We start from the raw sequence: 18,595 nt of genomic DNA, 5'->3' as shown, positions 1-18,595 counted from the left end.
TATGTGCACGTGTGATCTTGTTTGAATGAGACAGAAATTGGTCATTTTTCTGGTTTTAGAACACACTAGCCTTAGTTTGGACTTCAACCTTCGTTTGTCTGCTCTAGGAACCCATATACCAGAAGAACTGTCATAATTGACGTAGGAGGAAAAAACGAGCTCTAAGGTTTGTTCTGGATCCTGGGTATAATGACAAAGGAATTTCAAAATAGGAGGTCTTTTGGCCGCAGCTAAAGGACATTGGAATAAGTCTACCTGAATGTGCTATGAAAATCTGGGCATTGCTTAAAAAAACTGGAAGTCATCCCATCTCATAACTCGATCTGAATAAATAAACCTCTACAAATAGAATGTGTTTTACAGCATTGATGGAAGAACTGCTGGAGAGCAAGAGAGAGTAAACAGATGGAAAGAACACCAAAGGAAACTGAGACATCACCATCTGATGATATCATCTCGATCTGGACCAAGAACCACACGCCTGGGCTCTTCCCACACTGACCTGCTGGACGCAGGTGCACAGAGTCAGTGATCTCCCTGGTGCCCCTCCAGCTGGGTGGCTTCTCCCTTGCCAACTTGCCTCTCTCAGTGACAGAAGTCACAGACTCATTCACATGTACAACATTTATATTTACAATACAATGTACAACACATGTACAATAAATATTTAATATGACCAGTTACAAACTTGGTTTAGTTTCGTCACGCCCATCCTTCTATTCTTCTTTTCTTTCCTTTTTGTTTTCTAATAAGCCACCAGTATTCTACATTTGGAAAGTCTAGCCCATAGTGGATAAACTAATAATGAAATGTAGCTTGCCTCTTAACGATCTCAATAATCATCCTTCCTGATTCTTGCAACATAAAGTCAGGTAATTCAAGATTTAGGCTGTTTCTGTACAAGACTGGCCATATGTTTTTATTACGCTGATAAGCAGTGTTCCTGCCTGACAGCAGTGAGATGGGCAGATGTAACCTATCTGTGTTCATGCAAATCGAAAGGGTCAGCTAGAAGATCTGAGGAGTTCATTAAAGTCTGCCTCTGCTTCAACTAGGAGGTACTTTCTAGGGAAATGCAAACATCTTCATCGACATGGATACAGAGGAAAACTTCATCAATTTAGACTCGACTCTGCTCATCCAAAAAGGAATGAAGCTGGAAGCGGCCTCCAAACCATCCCTAAACAAAATTTCCTCAGAGAGTCTCTGGGAAGATGATTAAATGTAATAGTTTATACACATGTTTTAAGATCAACTGGTGTGTTAATCATAGCTAATTCTTCTTTCTGCATAATTCCGAGGCTCTACTAAGTCATACTTGGTTGGCCTCCTTAGAGTTATTTTATGTACTTCCTTACCTTTAAAGAAAAATTCTTTTATTAAATCTATAATTTAATTTTCATTAATTCAGCCAGCACTTTCATCCAGTGTATAGTGTATAATTGTCTAATATCTCTCAGTCTCAAAAAATAGTGAGATATAGATATGTATGTGTATATATATAGTAATATATGTATATATGGTAATATATACAACGAACCTATGCATCCATTGTCTAAATGGGAACGCTTGTTCTCATGTGAAAGCTGCTTTTCAACTGTCATCAAAGCCCACTTCTCTAAGCCTAAATGGCTCAAAAATACCTTCTAATAGACTCCATGGCTTGGTTAATCCTGCTTATCATACTAATTTGACAGTGACATTATGAATACTCCTCCTTTAACGAAACACTTCAGAAAGCTATCTTGAAAGCATATGAATGTGAGGGGACTAACACAGTGGTTTGCTAATAGATGTGGGCATGCCTACATGTGGGGATGACATTAAATCTGTTGCTATGCTCTCTGTACAGTCCCAGATGGCTTTCAGAATAAGCCATGTTAGAGAGAACCTTCAACAGCTCAGTAAAAAATAACAGGATGGCCAAACCACTGCCAACCTAATGAACTCTTGTTTTCTCTCTACCAACAGCAACAGGGGATGTGCCCAAGAGAAAGGGCAAAACGGTGGGGGTGAGGGAGGAAGAAGGGCAGCTGTTTGGCTTCATAATGATAGAAGGAAAATCTCTCCTAGATTAAATATAATGTTTGGTTTTACTGGATATCATTATCTTAGCCGCTATGACTGCAAATGCTATTAGCAGTTAAAAGGCACATGAAGTTATCTGGTCCTTCCTAAAACCTCATCAGACCGTTTGTCTTCTAAATTTCTCAGAGCAACAAATTCCAGCAGAAACATCTACATTTGTCTCAGTTGTGCTTCTGTTCGAGGATTACCATTGACTTAAATTGTCTGTAGAAAGGTGAGATGATCCCAACCTAGACCTACAGAACTAAAATAGGCTGAAAACTTACACCACCGTTTTCCTTGTTGCACTATAAAATGCAAAATAAATATTAATAGCATATTTTTAACAAACTTACTTTCAGTGCAAATAGGACAGCATCCTTTCCTGTTGAGAATTTTACCCTAATCAAGAGAAAAACAAATAAGATTTCAGTGTTAAGAAACAGGGTCTGCTGAGGACAAAACTCTTTTTTAAATCTAATACCAGACAAACCAATGAAATCAGTCCCAGCTGTATTTGAACTCAATGCCCAGATGGTGATGATGGTGGTAAAAATGAAGTTTCAAGTATCAGGTTCTATGTCCAGGCAGAGTCATTCAGAAAGCTTTCCTGTTTTTATCCTCTGAGAAATACAATATCTAAAGGCCTCATTGGTGTGATTTTTCTCACATGGAGCGAAGATGGAGACAGTCTGGATTCCACCTTTTCACTGATACCCAAATCTAGCCCTCTAGAGACCAAGTACACACACATAGAAATGGGAATTGGCTGTCAAGCTATCAATCCATGCAAGGCCTTCATTCTGTCTTTGCTTATTGGAAGGGCCCAAAAATAAACAGTAACCCAAGCTTGGGCCTATGCATATGAACAATATCTGTGCTATGGATCAAATTCAGTCTGATTTCTTCTTTCAGAAAGCAGTATGCTATCCCTGTTAAGTCACTATTATGTAGTCAAAGCCAATGAGGCTGAGGGTTTTGAAATCCTGAGTAATTTTCCATTACCTTTCTGGAAATACAGTGTAATCGCCTCTACTGCATTTCTTTCAATTTTTTGTTGATACTTGACATTTAAAGGAAGAAGCATATTCTCAGGACCCTTATCAGACAATGGATCTTTCTTATCTCTGACTCAGTGGAATCACAGGGAAAAAGAAATGTGGAAGAAGATTAACATTTAGGAAGCACATGCTATGGAACAAACATCCTACTAGATATTTCCCCGAGGTTATCTAACATCAGGTTAATTGTAGGATTTTATAAGTTAATATTAAGGACATATTAGGGTTTAATTAATATTATGTTATTATAATCTGTGTTATTAAGATGCACAAGAATTTTATGAGCTGAGCATTTTCCTTCTTATAGATGAAGAAATTGATGTCACGCAATACAAGGGTCGTAGGACCCAAAATCAACCCTGATTTTGTGTGACTTTATAGGCCACGTTCTTTCCACTCCAGATTTTTTTTTTTTTTTTTTTTGCGGTACGCGGGCCTCTCACTGTTGTGGCCTCTCCCGTTGCGGAGCACAGGCTCCGGACGCGCAGGCTCAGCGGCCATGGCTCACGGGCCCAGCTGCTCCACAGCATGTGCGATCTTCCCGGACCGGGGCACAAACCCGTGTCCCCTGCATCGGCAGGCGGACTCTCAACCACTGCGCCACCAGGGAAGCCCTTTCCACTCCAGATTTTTAAGATGAGAGAGGTCTCATCTTAATCTTTAAGAGAACTTAACATTTATTTGGTATCTGCTATACAGTAGAAAGAATGTTATACGTTCTTCTTACTTTATCTCATGTATGCTTCACAACAACCCTCTAAATATAGATGCCCCTTTCCCATCTTTATAGGAAACTAAGGAAACAGACCACAGAGAGGTGGCCCAAGACTTCTGTCAAGGCCACACACTGTCAATTGCATCAGGAATAGATTTAGGTACTTAAAAAAAATCATAGTAACCAAAAATAAACCAAGACACTAGTTGATTATTGAAGAATCAGAACCATGTCTGATTCATTTTTGCATCAGCTAAGCCTTAAAAGGTACATTAAAGGCTATGACAAGCTTGAATGAGACTTAAAACTGGCAGCCCTCCCATGGCTGGGGCACCATGACAATTTTATGGCCAAGAGCTCTCTTATCTGTTTCTATTTGGCACAGAGGTCTCCTTCGGCTTCTCGTGACTGAAAACAGTTGAGGACAAAGCCAGAGGAGGTTGGCTCAGGCTGATGGAATGATAGTACCAGAGGGTGGCATCAGGTACGCTAACAGAACGGAGCAGAGCTATATAAACCAAGTCCTCAACAAAGGGTGACTATGATTCCCTACATCTGCACCTCGACAGAAACAGCCAGCTCCCTTCTTCAGGAAGTGAGAATGGGGCTGGTCAGATCACTAAATTAGGCAGGGAATAAATCAAGTGCAAGCTATGAAGTCTGCGCTCCTGAGTTACATGTAACTCGCTGTGGAACTCTGGACCCGCTGTGACCTCATCAGTAAGAAGGGTCTAGTAACAACACCCACCTCAGAGGGGTGGTCTCAGCAATAAACAAGATTGGTCCTGTGACTACAGAGAAAGTTTCAGTACATATTAACACTGATGAGATGACAGTGTCATAACGACCTTGTCCCCAGTGGAACCCTCAGTCCTTCTCAAAAAAGGCACTCCTTTGCCCCTGGGGGACTGTCAGGGAGGGAATCCAACCACAAAATTCTTTTTCAACAAGGCACGCATACTTCTGGAAAAAGAGATGTGTAGTAGCCAGGAAGGACAGAGCAGGAATACAGTCTGCTTCTCCAGAAAATTTTTTTTTAATTTCCCCAGGCAATGCAGGGGAGGGGAAGTAAGTGTTTAACAGGATTTCCATGGTAGAACTAAGTTATCTTCCAAAGTGCTTGTGCTGGCCCCTGAGGAGGGAAAGTATGAACCAGAGGAATGGTTGGAAAAATGCCTAGAAACAGAAAGGTAAGCCCTGGGGCAGGAGCCGGGCACTGCCTGATGGGCTCTGACAAGCCGAGGAGGGGTGAGGCGGGAACAGGCCCGCCTGGAGGGACGGATGCTCCTGGCCCAAATACGGTCCACAAAGAAGAGACACTAATGAGATGCTGGTGACTGAAAGAGCGTTGACCTCCCCATGGCAAGAGGACAATGAAAACCATCACGCCTGCAGCACAGCCCTCTGTTTTTGTCTTGTAGAATAAGGAAGCCCATTATTACTAACATGTGCTGCCAGAGTTCATTAGCAGCAAGGGTTCCCCGAGGACGGGCAGAGATGATGTGATCCCATTTTTCCCAATGAATATTTATAAGCAGACCATGCTCAAGTCTCCTTATTGTATCTCCTGGTTTTTTTTTTTTTTTTTCTTTTATAGGAGGTTTTCAGTTTTATGTCTGAGGCTTTTTAAAGCAAGACTAATTAGGGTTTTTTTTTTCTTTTTTTTCTGCCCCTTTTATTCAGTTGTGCAACAGCAACAGCTGTTGTTTTTTTGTGCCTCATTTGGCCCTCAAGTAAAAACAGCAACTTTTTGTTTATAATAATAACAGATGTGAATAAAATTAAAAGCTGTCTCTAACAGAGAAGGGAAGACATGTCCTGAATATATGGATGTATTTTTTCATTCACTGGACGGTATTGAATAGGCTTGACATTTTCCCAAAATGCATAAAACCTTGAAAGGTTTCAAGTTGCTGAGGTGAATTCAATGAAGCTCATGCTTTGGAAGATAATGGTTGCTTTATTCAGTGTGCTGGAACTGTGGGTCTCTGAAAAGAGATATTTCCATAAGGACGCTATTTCCATTTGGGGCTACAACAGAGGCCAGGGTTAGAGAGGGAAAACTTCAGTAAAGGGGCTGGAGGGTGCTGCTGGGTAGGTGAAACCCCTTGGGAAATTTACTAATAAACAACCACATATTCCTTTGAATGGTTAATGGGAAGAAAATTCTGATTTGAGAAGAGAGAGAGAAAGGAGGAAAATGCAAAGGACGGTTATGATGTTCAACAGAAAACCCAGCAGAAGAAACAAGGGAGCAGATCAAACAGGAGTTGGAGACATTGAAACAAAGTACTGGGAGAGGTCCGTAAGAAATGGAGCAAGGTAAGAGCTATTGTCCCGCTAGGCTACAATCTGAGTGGGAACCATAAAAGCAGAGGAGCAAGCTTTGCAAGGGACATGTGGCTGTTTGCGAACTTGGCAATTTTGGAGGATCTGGATGTTGTGTTCAGAAGGTGGTAGGTGACCATGCCACACACAGGATGGTTCTCAAGATGCTCAGGTAGAGAGAAAGTCAACCTGCACACATACCTGAGGGCAACTGCTGATGGGAACGCACTGCTTCTTGCGACACTCTGTCTTGCCTTTCACACAAGCACAGATGGTGCAGTTGACAGAGGACCACATCTCTCCATCCTACAGGAGAGAGCACAGGATTCTGCTATCAGCTGGAGGCTGATGGGAGCTAATCCAGCAGGCTGGGATTTGTCTGTCAAGGAAAGCATTTCTTACCCTGAGTGATGGATGCCATCATTAGACTAAATTACTCTGAGGTGTTCATCTACATCTAACTGATTTGATAGAAAGATTAGATTGGAGGGGGTGTGTGTGTGTATGTGTGCATTTCCCCTCCAGGATATAAAAAGAATTCTCGTACATCTAACCAAGTCATATTTGCATCTTGCACCTCCTACATTGTTTACTTAGCTTCACCCTGGGAGACAAACAAGAGTTTTCATACATGATGCAACCACAAGGGTCTAATTTTTCCATCTCATAGGACTGAAATGTTTAAGCTGTCCCAGATGCCAGCAGTTAATTGAGATGTCCGCAGGTGGTTAGTTTATTCCCAGATGTGACATGGTTCTGGCCCACACAGGGCACGAACATGCGAAGAACAGAGGCTAATTCATATGACTCCCATTGCCAGGAGGACACCTGACCCGTAAGCCGTCTGAAAATGTGGAGCCCAGACAGAAAATTCCAAGAGCCATTTGTCCCATGTCCCTGCCTGTCTGATACTCTCCTCCCAAAAAGCTGGGTAGCACTTTGGGACACATTTTCTAGTCCAGAAAGGGCTGTTTGAGGAATTTCTTTGACTCACTGGATTTATAATTGGCAATTGCCGAATGCCCAGTCACAAAAACCCTGCACCTCTGGAGAACATGCAGGAATATGCATCCTTGTTTGTGAGAAAGGAGATTACAGGCAAAGCAAGGATTCCTTTCTGGGCTTATGGATCTAAGCGGCAAATTTGAGTAAAAACAGAAAAACTAGCCCAGATCTTTGATGTTGACTATTTCCCTTTCTCTTCCTTCTCGTTTTTTGAAGGTATTTTAAGGACTACCTACTCTCCAGTGCCTTTTATTTCTCTGACTGAGTCTGTCTCCAAGAGCATCTGACTACTGCAAATTCTCTGAGTGCACATTTCTAGGACTCTGTAAATTACTTCAGGCCTTGTCTACTTATATGAAAGGACCTTTCTGCGAGGAGCCTGGAAAGCACTTTCCACACAAAACTGTCATCAGAGTGAGCCTACTGCATCTGGAGGCTCTGGAGACAGAGGAAGGCTTTGTGTAAAGTGGACACGTGAGTGGCTCTGGAAGCCTGGTGTAACCACAACACACACACACGACGGCCTTCCCTTAGGCATGACACATCAGGGCTTCTTACAGATGCCGTAAGGATCAAGACTCTCCCTCCACCTCTGTAATAGGAAGTCTAGCTAGGTGCAGCAGGCCTGAGGTGCCTCTGTCTCTGACTTGATTCTGAGGGTCTCGATTCTCATGGTATCCTGAGATGATGCCTTCAGATACAGAGAGACTCCCTCCACCCCTGGGGAAAACAGACTAGATGGGGAGCACTTTGGACAAAGCCAACAATCTTCATCCAGACGTTTAAACGGTGGCTGCACAACTTCCCACCCGGGCTGTTAGAAAACGACGTAAAACATACCTGAGATGGGAAGCAGACAGCCCTTCTAGCTCGGCTGGGGCAGAGCTCTCACCTTTACTCACCTGCTCTGCTGGCCACATACCCTGTGAACATCCTCACCCAAACATCTTCCAAATGAGAAAATCTCTCTTCGAAAAACTAATTTAAGTGGAAAAGTTCTAAAAGAATCAGGGTCTTGGCAAGGAGCACTGAGCATCTCCAACTGCCGGAGATGCCCCTGGGCATTTGGGTACCCGCAGCTGTACCATCCAGGGACATCCTCAGCTCAGCCCCAGCCACTGGCCACCACATTTGGAAAGGGGAATAATGTTTTACAGGTTTAAAGTATTTTATAAAGCAAAAGTAAAGCCAAAGAAAAACACATTTTCAAACAGTTGCTTCTCTGTCCCTGTGTGTCCTTGATTCTAAATACATATGTATATATAATATTGCAATATAAATAAGTACATTTATACACATACACACATGTATATATACAAAAGATGGAATACTGCAATCTGCATTTTGTCAGGAGCTTTTTACCACTCAGTATCGTACAACAGTTCCCATGAGCTTGGCTCGTGACATACCCGGAAAATCTTGTTTCCAAACTTGCACACTTTGATGTCTTCCAGGGGCACTCGTAGAAGGCACTCCTCACAACAGGCCTCCTCGCCTTTGCTGCATCCACCAGGGTGGGAGCACTTCTTCTTACACACTACAGTAGAGTCCTGGGGCCGAAAGGCAAACTGGACATTAAAAACGATTTCCACCTCTACCAAACATCCTACCTCGCCTTCCTTTAACAACCCACAACTAACTGCTTTAAAACGTACCTTGAAGATACCATATGTTAATTTGTTGCCATAAATCTTTCATTCACTTCAAAATGTTATTTGCTGACTTAGTATCTGGACCAGAAGAAGAAGAAGCTATGTGACATGTGCTCCCCACCTTCCAAGGGTTTATCATTTAATGCTCAAGAGACTGATGATTCTGCTAGAGCCAATGTGTGGCAAGAAGCCCTGGGTCACTGTGGGCCAACAAGCTTCCTTTTTTCTTCCTACCCTTTTCCTCTTTTGCAGCCTTCATTAACTGTGCTCCTTCTGTTTTCCTCCATGGCTTTATGACACCTTCTAGAAGTTTAGTGTAAAGGTTTAGCGTACCTTTGATCAAAGAGTAAAAATTTAGAGCTCATGTTCCATGTCAAGATGAAATTCCTTACTGTGTTCTACGTTCACAAAGGAACCAAATAAGCAGTTCTAAAGCTGGGCCTGGGTTCTAGGGCTCTTCCATAAACTGTGTGACCTTAAATGAGGCCACTTAAACTCTGAGGGTGACAAAGTTTATATCTGTAAAGTAAAGGGGCATGGCTTGATTTCTAAAGGAGCAGCATTCTATGAACAAAATAGCCAAGTAAATTGTGCCTGCTTATTCACTCAACGAAGCATGGAAGAAACGTTCAGAGCAACTGAAAAAAGTAGATTTCTCCAGTTCCCCAGCCAACAAGCTGCAATTTCTGGAGTAGACTGTCAGGTGGAATGACTGTAAGAGCAAAACATTTATGTAACTTATCAGAAGTCAAGATGGAAGAAAGAAGTGTCCCAGGGTAGATGGGCAATGACCTCAGAGTGTTGAGTTAGTGTGAGCCAACAGCAGGGAAATGAGAGACTAAACCCCTCTCCGAAACCTAGACCCTATTAGTAAGCTTGGAGAGATGACTCACTTCTGAGCATGGCATACAGATAGGTTGTGTAAGTCAACAGATGTAACTTCTATAGCTTCTACGTTAATTCTATGACTTCAAGAGGCACTTCTGGTACCACCTACTATACTCCCACTAACTCATCCACTTAAAATTAATATGACAATGAGATGATCCTTCACAAAAAAAGGCATTTATTATTCTTTATTTTTAAGGTTCTAACCACATCATACAGTGAATAGGATGTAGAGTTGAACAAGACCAGGGTAGAATGCCAGTTCATTTATTGTGTGTTATCTTGTGCAAATCCATCTCCCTGAGCCTCAGATTCCTCATCTTCAAAATGGAGATGATAATACCTACTTCTCAGGTTTATTGTGCAGTTTAAATGAAATATGTAAAGTACTTGGCACAGTATCTGGCGCATAGAAATTATTATAAGTCAACTCATAAATTGGAAAAAAATCCTTTGTCAAACTGTATGTCTTGATTTCAAGTTTGAAAAACAAGGGCACTCACTAGCTCTCAAATAATGCATACTTCATGGTAGATTTCCCAAACTTTCATTAAACACACACCCACACCCCCCCCCCCACACACACAAACACACACACAGTACCCATTAGCTCATTGCCTGGCACTGGGTTAAGCAATGAGAATACAGAGATGGATGATGTGCTCTGTCTTCAAGGAACTCACGAAGAGGAGAGATAACCATCTAAACAAAGACTGCAGTATAATGTGGTAAACAGAACTAGTAAAGGTGTAGGGGTAGTAGAGAAGATGGAACAATTACCAATCTAGGTGGGTCAGGAAAGCCTCACTAAAGGAGGTGACACCTGAGATGGGCTGCTGTGGATGAAGAGGAGTTTGCTAATCAAATTTAAAGAAGATGAGGACACAGCAGGCAGAAGAATCCTTAAATCTGAAGGCATGGAGACCTGAAACCATACTGTGTTCAGAGAACTATTTCCTGTACCTGTCATGGCATTGGATGGGGATGCCAGAGAGGGAGGCTCTAAACAGATAAAAAACAATACTGATCATCCCAAATGATTGCAGCCTGATTCTTCAAGCATCCAATTTCCCAGAAATGACGGTGAACTCATACTCTGATAAAAACATCTTGAAGGAATGGTTATACTTCTTTTGAGTACTGGGACATATTGCCTAATCATCTCTCAAAGAATCTCTTAAAGAATGAGACCCAAGGGACTTCCCTGGTGTGTGGTACAGTGGTTAAGAATCCACCTGCCAATACAGGGGACACGGCTTCGAGCCCTGGGCTGGGAAGATCCCACATGCTGTGGAGCAACTAAGTCCGTGCGCCACAACTACTGAGCCTGCACTTTGGAGCCTGCGTGCCACAACTACTGAAGCCCACGTACCTAGAGCCCGTGCTCCGCAAGAAGAGAAGCCGCCGCAATGAGAATCCCGTGCACCGCAACAAAGAGTAGCCTCTGCTTGCTGCAACTAGAGAAAGCTCACGCCCAGCAACAAAGACCCAAAACTAAACAAATAATGAATTTATTTAAAAAAAAAAAAAAGACAAAAAATAGAATGAGACCCAAAATATTGCAAGCGTAACTAATTTCCATTCCTGGGATGCCTGGCTTTCCAGTAGTCAAGAGAATTGGAAATGTGATGTGTTTCATCGAAGGCTCAGTATCCCCAAGAGGAAGCTATAACCTGTGAAATTCCTGGAGAGAAAGAGAAGTCCTGAGGATGGAGGCCAAGGCGGAAGGAGTGGCTATATGTTTAGCACAGGATAATACAAACTACGGGAGAGAGGACGGAGCCTCAGGAAGGTAGTCCCGGGCTTCAGAATTACACACTGTTCAGTGCCAGGGAACAGACGGTTCAGACCTTACTGAGCCACCTCCCTGATGGAGTGCATGCTACTTAACAAAGCATGCCTCAAGTAACCAGGAACTTCTGAACTCTAATCCCAGCTACTGACTCATAGTTGACATTGAGAAAAGCTCCTCTTTCCCTCTATAGCCCTCTGGCTATTAAAAACAAAACAGCAACTATCACCATCAAAATGTATTACTCTAAACTCGTGTCACATAGATGTTTGGATTAACTCACTAATGAATGATCCTAAAGTCCTCCGTATAAATGATTTTCTCGGTTTCAGAAATAAATCACCACATAAACATAGTCTAGAAACGTGTGATATGTATCCCTTTAAATTTCTGAAGCTGTGGAATTCTTTCTTTACCAGTCACTAGACTTGTGGTTGCCTTTTGAGAAAAGTGTGCAACGACTCAAGTAAGAAATGGTACAACGAACAACACATAAATACTCTCTTCCCAAGCTACCAAGTTTATTTTTATGATAAACTGTGAATCCATGCCTTTCTTTTCTCTTGAATGTGATTAAAGCCATTTTTATTGCCAGGTGCATCAGAGAATTCATCTTGAATAACTAGAGCCAGAGAACATTGCCATGTGCATTTGTCTGATTTTTTTAGAAAGTCCTTCAGGAAGGACAGCCGCTAAGAGTTTAATTCTCACCACCAGGAGCTAACTTACTGGTCCTGGAAAGATGACAGTGAGTTGTAATTTGGGTCCTATGTTTGAACATTCTTGTGACCTTGAAGTAAGATTTTACTCATAAAGTGACATCAATAATGCCTCCTTCCCATAATTAACACATTATCATGTTTGGCTATGTTAACACTAAAAACCAAAAATGCTATCAGTGTTGGACCACAGCCCCTCAGAACCTCCTTACCCTGCAGGTACATGCAGTGCAGTTATCATAGAGAAAAGAGGATCCATTGTCATAAACATCACTGCGAAAGAGGCAGCTTCCAAACGGGAGGTCAAATACTTTCCTCTGACCTAGAGGGAAGCAATGGCATAGCGTTAGCAAGACAGAAGCCAGGTATGTCCCACTTCATCATCAGCAATTACATCACAGGAGTGTTAAACATTCTCACAAGACCAGCTATTTTGGTGCACAAAAACAGAGCCTTGGGTCAGATGTTCCCAGGGGATCCCCAGGAGTCATGACTTTAGAGAGTTTTTGCTAAAGAGACTTTAATTCCACACTGAATCCTTTAAGTTCAACAAATCTTTATTACGAGTTCATCATAGTGAAGCAGGATGACTAAGACATTCTATCCTGACAGAGCTCAGTCTACTGGGGAAATACACCCACAAAAGATGATTTCAATACAGCAAGATGGTCAGCTCTGGAAAGAAGCCAATCTGGGAACTGTGGGGACAGGGAGGGAAAGAAGACTTCTTGGAGGATGTGATGCCTGAGCTGTATCTGAAAGAATAAATAAAATTATCCAGAAAGTGGGTATTGGCAGGGAAGAGGCAGGAGAAGTCAAGATATCCCAGGAAGGACTAGGATGAGGAAAAAGAACTAATGAGATAGCATCTCAGTTGAAGAAATGATAAGTCCATTGGCATGAAGGGTGACGCTAACTCAAAGAGCACAGAGAGGCAGACTCCAACTCCCCCAGGGTCCAACCTTCCACAGGCATCACACCGCTTGTAGAATTACCTTGGTTTTCCCTGATGTGAGGATTTGACTGGGGACCCAAAGGACCAAAAGAGCAACCCCGAATAAAGGGTACAATCCAATATCCTCCTTTCTTTCAGTATTTGAGTCTCTACTCCTTGGATCACATAAAACATCCCTGAAATATTACTTCAATTAAGGACTAAGTTGAGAAGTCAAAGATTAATCATCACTCATCAGATTTATACCCACACTCTTCCTGTAAAAAGGTTAAAAGAAATCTCTATTTATTAGGAGGCCCAATGAAATGCTGAAATACTTATAAGCACATGCTAAATGCTATTCTCAGAATTAGAATTGTTCAAATCAGAGAGATATTTCTGTCTTTTAAGAATTAAAAATAGCTCTGCTTCAATTGAGTATTTTTTCCAAATTGTGATAACCTGGTTTGCCTTTTTCCTATCTTTTATAGATGGTTGGACTGGTGGATTGATACATCAGTAAACTGGTGAACAAAAAGACTCTTCAACGAGTTTATCCCCCTGAACAAATGTGACCAATGGCTTGAATTATCCCTCTAGAAAATGTAAATTTTACCTAAAAATATTGGTGTAAAGCTCTTAGCACGGAGCCTGGTACTCGTTAAACACACCCAATAAGTGGCAGATGATAAGTGTTATCATTATTAGAGGTGGTATAATTCAAATACGATCCTGGGCTGTGTCACCCCAAGAGGTGCACTGGGGGACTTCCCCAGCGGTCCAGTGGTTAAGACTCCACATTTCCACTGCAGGGAGCACGCACGGGTTCAGTCCCTGGTCAGGGAACTAAGATCCCGCATGCGGCTCAGAGCAGCCAGAAACAAATAAATAAATAAGAGGTGCACTGGGTACTCTGTGTACACAAACCTCTGATGAGGCTATCATTGAAAACCAGAAAAGAGAGGAAAAGAATGTTGTCATACAAAAGGCAGAGGTATGTTGTGTGAATGAACCTTGGTCAAGGGAGAATTGAACAGCAAATCAGTGTCCAACAAGCCGAAAGTCTAATTAGTCTAACATGCACCTAGTAAGCATCCCTGTGTTTCCTTTTTTTCCTTTCTGTCTTCTGTTGTGTGGGTATGTTTCTTTTTACTTTCAAAAAACATACAATCTTACTTTAATCCCAAAGTCATCATGGCTCAAAATAAGATAAAACATTCAAAAGAATGGTTCAGAGACTCCATGCATAGCCTAATTTAAGCCATTTCCACATTGTTCTGCAGGGGCTTAGCCCAACTGTAAAAGGTCTCATTTGGAAGAATTATGACTTTCAAGTTTCCTAAGACTTGACGTTCCTTTTGTAGTCTGTCTTATGACCACGGACAGAAAAATCTGCATTCAATACAACAGCCATTGTTCATGTGAGAAACCTCTGACTTGACTCAGAATATCCGCGATACCAGCTTCAAAGCATCAATCAAGCCTACTTATCTTCAAGGCCAGGCCCCAAACGACACCTCCTCTGTGGTGACTTTCCCACTTAGACAGGACACTGCTTCCACCATGACCCACAGCATGAGAATTTCAACAACAGCGAACTGGCTAACTCTATCCCAGGGGCACAAGAACACGCTGGCAACCCAAGAAGCACACAAATCAGTGGAAATGCCTTTAGTCAGCCATGTCTAAACAATTCTGCTTTGTTCTTAGAATACCTTTGTATTTACTTTAAAAGTAGGTGTGTGTGTGTGTGTGTGTGTACACAGCAGGAAGGCAAACATTGTTAGATGAAGAATTAGCAGTAGAATCCTCCAAAGAGGAGAAATCTGCCTTAGTTTAACAAGATACTTTTATTTGCCAATTTGGTTGTAGAAAGATAAGGCTTCAAGGTATGGCCATGATAAGCTGGGAAGGAGGAAAATAAATCAGCAGATGTTTTGGAACTGGGGAAGGCAAGCTATAAAAGAAAAGACAGATATTCAAGGAAAAAGTATGGACAGTAAGGAAAGGAGACTGGAGCCCAAACAAAAGAGGCAAACAGTGAAATTTTCCTGAAGGCAAAATATCTAAGACCTTTTAAGAACAAAGGGAGCTTAATAGTTCATTTTATGTTATTCACTGTGCTTCCCTGAAAAGTAATCATCCCCATTGATGGTAAACCTTCAGTGAAATCTGCTATGCAAACCCTGACTCAATAGAACGACAGAATGTGAAAAGACTAGAGGGGGGCTGTCCCTGAAAGGACAAAATGATGTTGAAGAAGAAGAAGGAAGAGGAAGAGGAGGAGGGAAGGGGGAGGGGGAGGGGAGAATAGAGGAAAGAGAAAGGGTACAAAGAGAGAGAAAACAGCAGAAGCAGAAACACAAAGCCAGTGGTGACTACAGAAAATATAAGCCATCCCCCAAGGGTCCCTGGAGACTCTGGTGGGGATGCTGGATATTCTATTGTATTCACGTGATGGATCAAGCTACTTTTATTTGAATCTTAAAGAGTCTGACCTCAACTAACTCAAGGACCTAAGGACCACATGGAAGAAGCTGACATAAAGTTTAAACAAAAGCCAAAGAGTCTCATGCTCTAGAGCCTCTCCGTCATGGGTTGTCTCCTCTCAGTTGGTAACATTCGTGCTGCTCTCCATGTCACCAGGGAAGATGAGTGGCAGCAGGTTAAAGTAACTGTGGGCTCAAGAATCACAGAGACTCATGTTCAGGTGTCAACTTCATAGCTCACTAGCTGTGCTACCTTCTAGGAATCTACTTGCTTCTCAGTACAATAAAACTAGGAATGGCACCTACATTACACATCAGAACTCTATACTTAGCACCTGTACGTCACAGCCTCTTGAGAAAACTAAATGAGAAAAAGTATATACAGTGTTTTCACATGGTGCCTAGCACATAGCAATTGCTCAAAAAGAAATAGCTAATCCTCCTTTTTCATTGACTATTATTCATTATTCCCTTCCAAACCTCTCATTTTTGGCATGTTATCCTCCTGCTTGTTTTTGCCTCTAAAAGTATTGGGTTGGCCAAAAAGTTCCTTCGCTTTTTAAGTAAAAATAAAAGACACATTTTTCATTTTCACCAAGAACTTTATTTTTTTTTAATTTATTTATCTTTTTTTGCGGTACGCGGGCCTCTCACTGTTGTGGCCTCTCCCATTGCGGAGCACAGGTTCCAGACGCGCAGGCTCAGCGGCCACGGCTCACGGGCCCAGCCGCTCCGTGGCATGTGGGATCCTCCCGGACCGGGGCACGAACCCGTGTCCCCTGCATCGGCAGGCGGACTCTCAACCACTGTGCCACCAGGGAAGCCCTTCCACCAAGAACTTTATTGAACAACATATTCACCATTTTGTTCCACTACCTTCTGCCATTTTTCAGGCAATTTCATAATTCCATCTTCCCAAAACTTTTTATCTTTTTGAGCAAAGAACTGTTCCAGGTGTCTTCCAGGGAACTGAAATTTTTTCCATTAAGGGAGTTTTGTAAAGACTGAAATAAATGGAAATCTGAAGATGCAATGTCTGGTGAATACAGTGGATGAATCAGAACTTCCCAGCCAAGCTGTAACAGTTTTTGCCTGGTCATCAAAGAAACATGCGGTCTTGCGTTACCCTGATGGAAGGTTATGCGTTTTCTGTTGACTAATTCCAGACGCTTTTTGCCGAGTGCTGCTTTCAGTTGGTCTAACTGGGAGTAGTACTTGTTGGAATTAATCGTTGGGTTTTCCAGAAGGAGCTCATAATAGAGCACTCCCTTCCAATCTCACCATATACATAACCTTCATCACCTTCTTTGGATGAAAACCAGCCTTTGGTGTGGTTGGTGGTGGTTCATTTCGCTTGCCCCACGATCTCTTCCATCCCACATTATTGTACAGTATCCACTTTTCATTGCCCGTCACAATTTGTTTTAAAAATGGAGCATTTTCATTACATTTAAGTAGAGAATTGCATGCGGAAACACAGTCAAGAAAGTTTTTTTCGCCTACCTTATGTGGAACCCAAACATCAAAGCGATGAACATAAGCAAGCTGGTGCAAATGATTTTCAGCGCTTGATTTGGATATTTTGAGTGTGTCGTCTATCTCCCGCATAGTATAACATTGATTGTTCTTAATTCCTCAGTTTGATCGCTATCAACTTCAACTGGTCTACCCTACTGTGGAGCATCGTCCAGCGAGACATCTCCAGCACAAAACTTCACAAACCACTTTTGACACGTTCACGTTACAGCACTTTCTCCATACACTGCACAAATCTTTTTTTGCATTTCAGTTGTGTTTTTACCTTTTTTGAAATAATAAAGAATGATATGCCAAAAATGTTGCTTTTTTCTTCCATCTTCAATATTAAAATGGCTATACAAAAATTCACCAATTTTGATAAGTTTTTTGTTTTAAAGCACGCTGATATGACAGCTGTCACAATACAATCTAACAAAATTTTTTGAATGAAGTTAAAGACAACTAAGCACTACTAGAGCCATCATATGGAAAAAACCAAACGAACTTTTTGGCCAACCCAATTACACTATATTCCTCCATGTGCATTTACTTCACACGCCTTTAAAATATATTCCTACTAAGTGTCAGATGCCCAGTTAAAGATTGTTTCCCAATACTGTTCTCCCCACAAAAATATATTCCTACTAATCATCATATGTCCAATTAAAGATGGTTTCTTCAATACCGTTCTCCCCACAAGGGGCTATTATCCCATGTTGTCCAGTGTACTGGGTTTACAGATACATGGGAAGACAAGAGAAAAGAAAGCTCTGTGGAGGCCCAGAAGAGAGACAAACTCTGTACACACCTTACACTCGGGTAATCAGAAGAAGGCATTGTCTCTAAGAAGCCACGAAATAGCACAATTTGAGAACCTCAAAATAACAAAGTGGATGACGACTCTCAGCAGAAACTCCAAGAAAAAATTACATTGTTCTTTGACCTGCAAACAGTCACTCACCCAAACATTTGGGGCAGCACTGTCCTGGGGGAATGTGGCTAAGGTGCTGAGGACAGGAGAGAATGGGACAGACTTCTCTCACGCACTGTGTCCTGCCTCCCTGAAGAAAAGAGAAAGAGAAAAAAGCACATTTAGAAAAGTACTTGCATATATATATATATTGTCTAACCAAGATATCTGGAACAAACCTAGGCCTTTCCTGGTGCTGGGTCGCTGGGGTGACTGCTCAGATCTGTGCAACTGTCCCCAGGCATCCTTTGATCTTCCCTGTAAGCCCCATGAATGATACCCGTGAGAAGACCGACCACCCCTAAAGAGATGGCTACAGCATCACCTCTCCCCAGTCACCACCACCTTTCTTTACCTTTTCCCCTCTTAAGACCAGCCAACCATCTCAGTCTGCCTGAGATTTGAGGCTTTCAATACTAAAACCAGGGAAGTCTCGGGCAAACCCAAACGAGGTGGG

The 18,595-nt window shown here is 42.1% G+C and overlaps 1 protein-coding gene across 3 annotated transcripts in view; it reads right to left on the bottom strand.

The window, feature by feature from the left end:
- The window catches only part of BMPER (BMP binding endothelial regulator), a 262,157-nt gene that overhangs the window by 98,480 nt on the left and 145,082 nt on the right, over nucleotides 1-18,595 (bottom strand). For all 3 annotated transcript variants that reach the window (XM_067746696.1, XM_067746693.1, XM_067746695.1), the window contains exons 7-11: nucleotides 18,130-18,229; nucleotides 12,440-12,549; nucleotides 8,586-8,726; nucleotides 6,373-6,477; nucleotides 2,424-2,469 (exon numbers count right to left, since the gene is read on the bottom strand). In XM_067746696.1, coding sequence (XP_067602797.1) covers nucleotides 2,424-2,469; nucleotides 6,373-6,477; nucleotides 8,586-8,726; nucleotides 12,440-12,549; nucleotides 18,130-18,229 — 502 coding nt within the window. The remainder of the gene's footprint in view (nucleotides 1-2,423; nucleotides 2,470-6,372; nucleotides 6,478-8,585; nucleotides 8,727-12,439; nucleotides 12,550-18,129; nucleotides 18,230-18,595) is intronic.

This window comes from Pseudorca crassidens, chromosome 8 (genome assembly GCF_039906515.1).
Source record: "Pseudorca crassidens isolate mPseCra1 chromosome 8, mPseCra1.hap1, whole genome shotgun sequence".
Taxonomy (NCBI): Eukaryota; Metazoa; Chordata; class Mammalia; order Artiodactyla; family Delphinidae; genus Pseudorca; species Pseudorca crassidens.
Note: the sequence above shows the minus strand (reverse complement) of the source record. Positions and strands in the feature narration are given on the sequence as shown.